The sequence below is a fragment of the Lytechinus pictus genome, chromosome 6, assembly GCF_037042905.1.
Source record: "Lytechinus pictus isolate F3 Inbred chromosome 6, Lp3.0, whole genome shotgun sequence".
Lineage (NCBI taxonomy): Eukaryota > Metazoa > Echinodermata > Echinoidea > Temnopleuroida > Toxopneustidae > Lytechinus > Lytechinus pictus.
The window spans coordinates 1,280,291-1,287,966 of NC_087250.1; the positions used below are offsets into that span (position 1 = coordinate 1,280,291).

General features: G+C 38.6%; 1 protein-coding gene across 1 annotated transcript; it reads right to left on the minus strand.

The window, feature by feature from the left end:
* Positions 1–927: 927 nt before the first annotated feature.
* On the minus strand, positions 928–3,279 carry LOC129263066 (uncharacterized). Its single transcript, XM_064100520.1, has 2 exons — positions 3,185–3,279; positions 928–2,841 (listed from the first exon to the last, which is right to left on the minus strand). The coding sequence occupies exon 2, from the start codon at positions 2,821–2,823 to the stop codon at positions 1,015–1,017; it is 1,809 nt and encodes a 602-aa protein (XP_063956590.1). The 5' UTR covers positions 2,824–2,841; positions 3,185–3,279; the 3' UTR covers positions 928–1,014.
* Positions 3,280–7,676: the final 4,397 nt, after the last annotated feature.

Genomic DNA, 7,676 nt, shown 5'->3' on the forward strand with positions numbered 1-7,676 from the left:
CATAGAGCTACTAGTGGGTTTTCGCCCAGCGTCGTACGACGCTATCTACGACGTAGAACGATCTCTTTGTTCGTGCGTCCGTCGCGCTCAACTCTCGCTTGTAAGCAGTTTCGCAAATCGCTGAACGCGGCCGGATCGACCGGCTGGCATGGTTGGCATGTAATGTTGACACGCCAACATGTGCATTGTATATGTTCCTACTATGTGCACACAACTGGCAGTGCCATGTGTCTTGCAGTCGCGTCGTCGACCGAGCCATGCAACGGCTTTTCAATCATATTTCAATAATCATACTCGTTTAAACTTCTACTGTAACATTTTGAAATTATACTTAGCTTGATTTTAGTATAATTGAAATGGTACTCACCGAAAAACTCGCATTCGAGTCCATGTTTTGAAGCTTTCAGCTATCAGTGTAGTCAGAGTAGAGTACAACATGTGCATGCACGCGATGGGCGAATGTGTTTACATCGATCGGCTCAGCTTGCTCGCTCTACAAGCGATCTGATTGGCTGTTGACGGCTGTTGACAAATCCTACGTTCTAATGCGGACGCCCGCTAATTTGCGGAAGAACCGTCCGTGATTTGAGCTCAAGAACGCTCGGGCCTCTGTTTCCATGAAAGTTGGCGATTTTTGCACACGTACGTTCTACGTCGTACGACGCTGGGCGAAAACCCACTATTAATAGCTCCATGGTCAGTAGATAGACATCGTGAGCGTGTAGGCTTGATGATGATGACGGCCTCGTCATATCGTATGCAATATGATCTCGCCAATAGTATTTTCAACCAATGATATAGAAACCTATTTCCACATGCATGATACATGTTCTTGGATGCGGGAGTTTTTTTATTTTATAAATGCCTATTGTTAACCGTGATTTTTAAATGGATCAGAGTTATTAGGTCTTATTGGGCCTCACTGCTACAGATATTTCAATTATCCAAAGATGGTATTATTCTGGTCAGTGTGTCTCATATTCATCATAGTGAATGATCCCGACATATCATCGTTTAGAATGTGATTCGCTTTTCGAAGACGAGAATACTATCTCCATCACAAGCAATTATCTTGCCTGATGATGAGATCATTACACGAGATAATGAAAGGTGATTCAACCTATCATCCTTACCAGTCAGTCTAGTTGATAGAGGGAATGACGTCACTCTTCTCTCCTTCACTTCATTCCCTCTCATCACCTGATCAATCATACACGTATTGTACTCATCATCTGATGTCACGACGTACAGGTCGTCTGTTATAGGATCAACACTGACATTCAAGATGACATCACTGTGGGGGATTTCCCTTTTACCACCCTGTCTGTCTATGATAAGTACTCTCTTAACAAGAGGGTAAGGTTGAGCGATGATGTGACCTGATGATAGCACACCTCGCATCACTACTTTCTGCTTACATTTGATGGTATTCACGATCTTACTATCAGCTGGGTTGATGACGTGTATCTTAGACTGACCCCACTCAGTAGCGATGATCATCCCATCACGGTCAACAGCTACATCCACCCAAGAGATATCGTGCGTTGTGTTTCTTGGTATTGTGACGTCATTGATGTGCATCCATTGTCTGTCATACACACTGATGCATCCAGTCAAACATTTCCCTGTACAACCTTTACAGGCTCTACCACATACTATCTTGTCATCATTTAGTAATGTACATGAGATAACACGTGATGCATCAGTACCTGTTATCACTCTCTGGATGTGTTTAGTGTTCATATCTAACATGTATGTATGCTGGTTACCTAACACCCAGTCAGTGATGATCACATTACATTCATCTATGCAACCGACAATATATGGGTATGTGAATTTATCTTTGACACTGATTGTATCACTAAGCATCCACTCGCCATCATACCCACCAATCCTACCATCATACTTCTCTCTCCCAACACTCTTCACAAACCTCACACATGATATTCTATCGGTGATTTGTTTCACATCATTCTTATAAAGTGGTTTCTTTAGTTTATCACTCACTGGCATGTTCACACTATGACCATCTTTAACAATGTTTTTATCGTCTTCTAGTACTGTATCTATGGTCTGTATTGCATTCTCTATTGTTTTTGTGTAATCCTGTAATGATTTCATCAACTCTGTGATCTTCCTATCCTTCTCTTTAACAATGTTATCAATGTCTCTATCAAGGCAAATCTTTTGATTGTCCATGTGTCTTTGTCTAATCTGTGCATTTGTATGGATTGAATCAAGTTGTTTCTCTCTCTCCTCGTTGTTCTTTCGGATCTTCTCATTAATCTTCATAATCTCTTCTTGAAGTACTTGATTCTGATCATCAAAATCTTGGTTTATTTTTTCAGCCTCCATCTTCTCCTTGACTTTATCTATGTTGATCGCCTCCTTGATTATCGAATTAACTTCATCTTTCAAAGCTTGTAGAATGGTGTCTGTGTCTTTCATACATTGGTAAATTTCATCTTCATAAAGACGACCTTCTTTTAATTTGTCCCTCCCTTTTTCTTTTATGCTCGCAAGTTTTGATTGAAGGTCTACGATTGCGACATCCATATTTTGTCGCACACATGGGTCTAAATGATCTACTGCACAAAAAGCACACAATGGTTTGCCATGGCTTTCACAATATAATTTTACCTTTTCATCATGTTCTTCACAATAAATATTTGGTACACCCCTTTTAAATCTAGCGATGCATCCTTCTTTAGAGGCGCAGTCATCACACAGTCTCTTCTTCTCCTCCACATAGTAAGTCACATCTGTGATTGATTGACACTCCTTTCCTTCACATTGTTGGTCTGGGTTGAAGTTAGTTGCCATGGTGATCAGAGTAGTGATCTGATGAATATGAAAGACAAAACATTAAGAAAGAAAGAAAGATAGCTAGATAGAGAGAGAGGGGGGGGGGGAGATGGGTGGGGGTGAGCATTGTGTTCGTATGTAGAATTAGTGAATAAGAAAGCTATACAAGATTGAACAATATTTTACCGATTTCAAAAATAATAAATCATAGAAACGAATTCTCTCCTTACGCTGGCAAATCCCCTATTATGAACAATTCTCTTTCTTAATCTTAAAAAAAATCTTAGAATTAAAGATGCCATAAATCACCAAAAAAATATATTTCTAATTGTTGTGATAAAATGAGACGAATTTTGCTTTTAACAATATGACATTTTACCTGTTGTGGTAAGCGCTCTCCAAGATGCCTTATTCACCAAATATTCGCCGAAGAGGGCGTGGTTGCTGATGCAGCAGAAAGTTGAAGGTGTACTCCAGGCTGAAAATGTCATGAATTGAATAGAATAGAAAGAATAATGTCAGACAAATATTAGGATGAAAATAGGGAATAATAAAGTGATGATTTCTTTTTCTATTTCTATGGAACCCATCTATACATGACCTTGTAAATATAAATCTCCCGACCGTCAGGTTGTTATGAACTTATAAAATGAATCTTAGGTGATTTACTCAAATTTTTTTTCCACAAATGAGAAAATAGGATTTTTAACCTGTAATGTTAATCGAGGTTTTCTTGTGCTCGTTGAAGCTTTGTTGGTTTATATACATGTATATATATATATATACACTGTTGGTCATAATGGTGGAATAATTATTTTTACCCCAGTTTAGGGAAGGATTAAAAAAAATTATTTATTTCTAATAGATCTAGATAATGGCATACATTCTCAGATTTTATTGAATATTGATTTGCGAGTGTTTCTTTTGCGTGACTGCTAAATCATATGTGTGCTACTATGCTAATCAGCTAGGGAACCTACGTCCTTAAATCATAATTGACAGTAATGAGGATTAATGCCTCACAAAAGGGCACCTATATAGCTAATCGACACGATTTTTATCCTGGGGCCTCACAGTAACGAGGCCATTACTTAGCCCCTGAATCATGACTGTACGCAGTGTTTGCTAGGGTACGCGGCCGCCCCCACAAATCCCCCAAAACGAAGAAAATGCAATAAATTGTCAAAAATTTATTGCAATTTCCCCCCGCCCCCAACAGGAAAAATTTCTCTGTGTGGCCATGCCTTGAACCATAATGCATGGCCCTACAGAGGAATTTTTCCTGTTGGGGGCCGGGGGAAAATGCAATAAATTTTTGACAATTTATTGCATTTTCTTCGTTTTGGGGGATTTGTGGAAGGGGCCGCGAACCCTAGCAAACACTGCGTACAGTCATGATTCAGGGGCTAAGCAATGGCCTCGTTACTGTGAGGCCCCAGGATAAAAATCGTGTCGATCAGCTATATATCAGTGCCCTTTTGTGAGGCATTAACCCTCATTACTGTCAATCATGACTTAAGGACGTAGGTCCCTTAGCTGATTAGCATAGTAACACACATATGATGAAGCAGTCACGCAAAACAAATACTCGCAAATTAGTATTCAATAAAATCTGAGAATGTATGCCATTATCTAGATCTATTAGAAATAAATAATTTTTAAAAATCCTTCCCTAAACTGGGGTAAAAATAAATATTCCACCTTTATGACCAACAGTGTATATATACAATCATATTCTTTACGCTTCGAGTAAGCATAAGCAGTTTGATATGTGACTGTGCGTAAGCCTCGATGTAGAATGTTTAACGAACTGAAGTTTTGCAACTCCGTTTTTAACGGATACTTCATTCTCACTTATTCCATTCATGCTCTACAGTATATTATACTGTTTTTTTTTTTTTTTTTTTTTTTTTTTTTTTTTACGAAGTAAGAATGCTCTTCTGTAAATTTGTACTCGATTTGTATTACTTTATATTACTTTGTATTATGTTTTAAATGAAAATGAAATAAAGAATATAATTGAATTGAAATTGAATTGAATTGAATTGAATTGAATTGAATTGAATTGTACCAGCTAAATTTGCCAACTAAATTTGGCGTGACAGCGCCAACGTGAGCACAGGGGGAGTCTGATGGGGGATGTGCCCCCCTACAATAATCACATGCTAAAAGATTCTAAATTTTTAGAATTGAATTAGTGGCATTTGATGAATACTTTAAGGTAAATTATACAAAGATATATAAAGATATTTACACTGTAAAAATAAACATTTTGGATCAAAATAGAAAGGCTAGTGTGCCGTAGTTGCTAACTTGCAGTATAATGCCCTATATGCATTAATAATATCAAAATTAAAGATTCGTTAATTTTTAATTGACCTTCTGTGCAAAATGTCTCGACTAAAATTTCAATTAGTGCTACTGCTAACAGTGGCGTATCATGGGTCACGGCATAGGGGCACCAGCAAAAATTTTGAGTCATTAAGTGGGCGCGCAAAGCGCGCTCAATTGCCAGGTTTACTGACCTAATAGAGACATTAATTAAGGACTGTGCCATTAAACGGATATGTATCTTAGTGATCAAATAATGCGAGCGCGAAGCGCGAGCTGAAAATGTTTGATATTCAGTCCTAAAAAGGGACATTGTAAGCAAAGTTTTGTAATCATGATACGTATCTGTCTCACAAAACAAACAATGCGAGCGCGAAGCGCGAGCTGAAATTTTTTGTTTAACTTAACCCTAAAAAGGGACATTTTAAGGACTATCTTTTTGGAATTTATGAAGTGCGTACGTATCTCATCATAGCCATCTAATGCGAGCGCCAAGCGCTTGCTGATTTTGTTAGAATTACACTGGTACATGAAGCACTTTTTGTGGTCATTGTAATCATGAACATATGATACGTATTTCACTAATGAAATATTGCGGGCGAGAAGCGCGAGCTGACAATTTTTGAAATTAGGACCTGAAGAGGGGCATTCTATGGCTTGTTTGTAGGAATTTACTATTTCACTAATTAAGTGATGTGAGCGCGAAGTGCGAGCTGATAATTCGTTATAATTAGATCAGAAAAAGGGACATTTTAAGGACTGTCTTTAGGAATTCGTGCACTGCAAAAACGCCGGTGTTGATTTAACACCAGCCCGGTATCTTTATCGGTCCACACCAATGCGAACGTAAGCACAGACTGGAAATGTTTTATTAAGATTTTAAAAGGGGACAATCACTTTAAGTATATAGTCATGAAAAAAGCATATGTCACTTCATAAAACAATAATAACTTTAAGTGCAAGGAGATAATTTTGTGCATAATCTTTATGGACTTAAAATACAACAGGACTATATGTCTCATTAGTCAGACAATGCGAGCACCAGGAAGGATGCAACCCCAACCTGCCCTCACTCCCACCCATCCCCACCCCAAGCACATTCTGACACCATTAATAAAAAAAAAAAATCTTCGGCGACAGAATTTAGTAAAAAATAACTTAGAACATTTTTGTTTTTTTGCCAACTGCAAACTTGTAGAAAAGTCTACAAGTTGTAGACTTGTCTTCATGAATTTGCCAACTGCAGAGTTACCAGTTTTTGTGTTCTGTTCTTTTCAGATCTGAAACGGGGCAGTGATTGTAAATCACTTTGCTGACTGGTAGAGCGTATAGTGTTCTGTCACTTCAATAGGCCCACTTTATAATTTGCCAACTATACTTTGGCTTTGATTATTCAACTTAAACCTTGGAAATTCATCCCACCCCATATTTATTTACCTAGTCTTGCCTCTAATTTTACAAAACTAATGTGTTTGTTAAATCGTCAATAATTGTGGTATAATTTGCAAACTCACAAGCTTGTTTATATTGGGGGAGGACCGGGGGCTTACTTTGTGTGTTGTTATAGCTCCATCTGTTTTGTCCTTTGTATTTTGCTGACTAGTAGGGCTCTAAGCCTGGCTAGATGGACTTGGATTTGCCAACTGGTTGTCTTTACTCTAAAAGTCGTAACCTTCTTCGAAGTTAGTACCCCTATTTTTCTTTCCTTTTTTTTTTCTTTCTTTCTCTCTTTCTCTCTCTCCTCCTCTCTCCTTTCTTTTTTCTCTTCCTTTCTTTCCCTCTTTCTTTTTCTCCCCTATCCTCCATTTTGCCAACTGGTACATGATTTTGCCGACTGCCATGAATGTAGGGGGGGGGGGGGGTGTCACACCCCCATACCCCCCCCCCTCTAGCTACGGCCCTGCTTGCTGAAGGAAATTACGCCATGGTTGGGATCTGTTTCTTGTTCACGCTACTGCCGCAAAGAATCCTGTTCTCAGTGGCATACAGACCACGAAAAGGGACGGAAAAAGAGAAGAGTGAAATATATTATTCTCTGGATATGCATATCATGTCAAAATCTATCACAAAATTTGATTTTTGTATTAAAGATGTCAAAAATTTTGCTCGCTCGCTCGCAACTTTTTTTAAAGATAAATTTTGCCCGATACGCAATATCTGACCCTCTCAAAATCGTCGCCCTATTACACTATTACGCCTGTTCATACCATGATATGACCGGGAAATATTTGGCTCTTGCCCCATCCCCCCCCCCCCCCCTGGCCACCGACCCCTGTTACGCCGCTGGATTCAGGCGGCTTTGCCGAAATATTATAGAAATTTAACCCAAATCATCTTTATTTTTTAGCGAAAACCCATATTTTGTATCAGTTTTTGCTCGTCAAATGTAAAAAAGAAAAGAAAAAAAAAACTCTTTACTAATCGTTTCCAGGACCCTTGAGAAACGTCACAATCACACCCTTTTCACTGGTCATATAATTGGAGCTGGTATGAGCTTCACAATAGGAGTATCGATGAGGGGGTGCTTCAGTGCTTCTTAT

Coding starts and splice junctions, on each gene's coding strand:
- LOC129263066 (XM_064100520.1), bottom strand. CDS start 2,823: ATGGCAACTAACTTCAACCCAGACCAACAATGTGAAGGAAAGGAGTGT.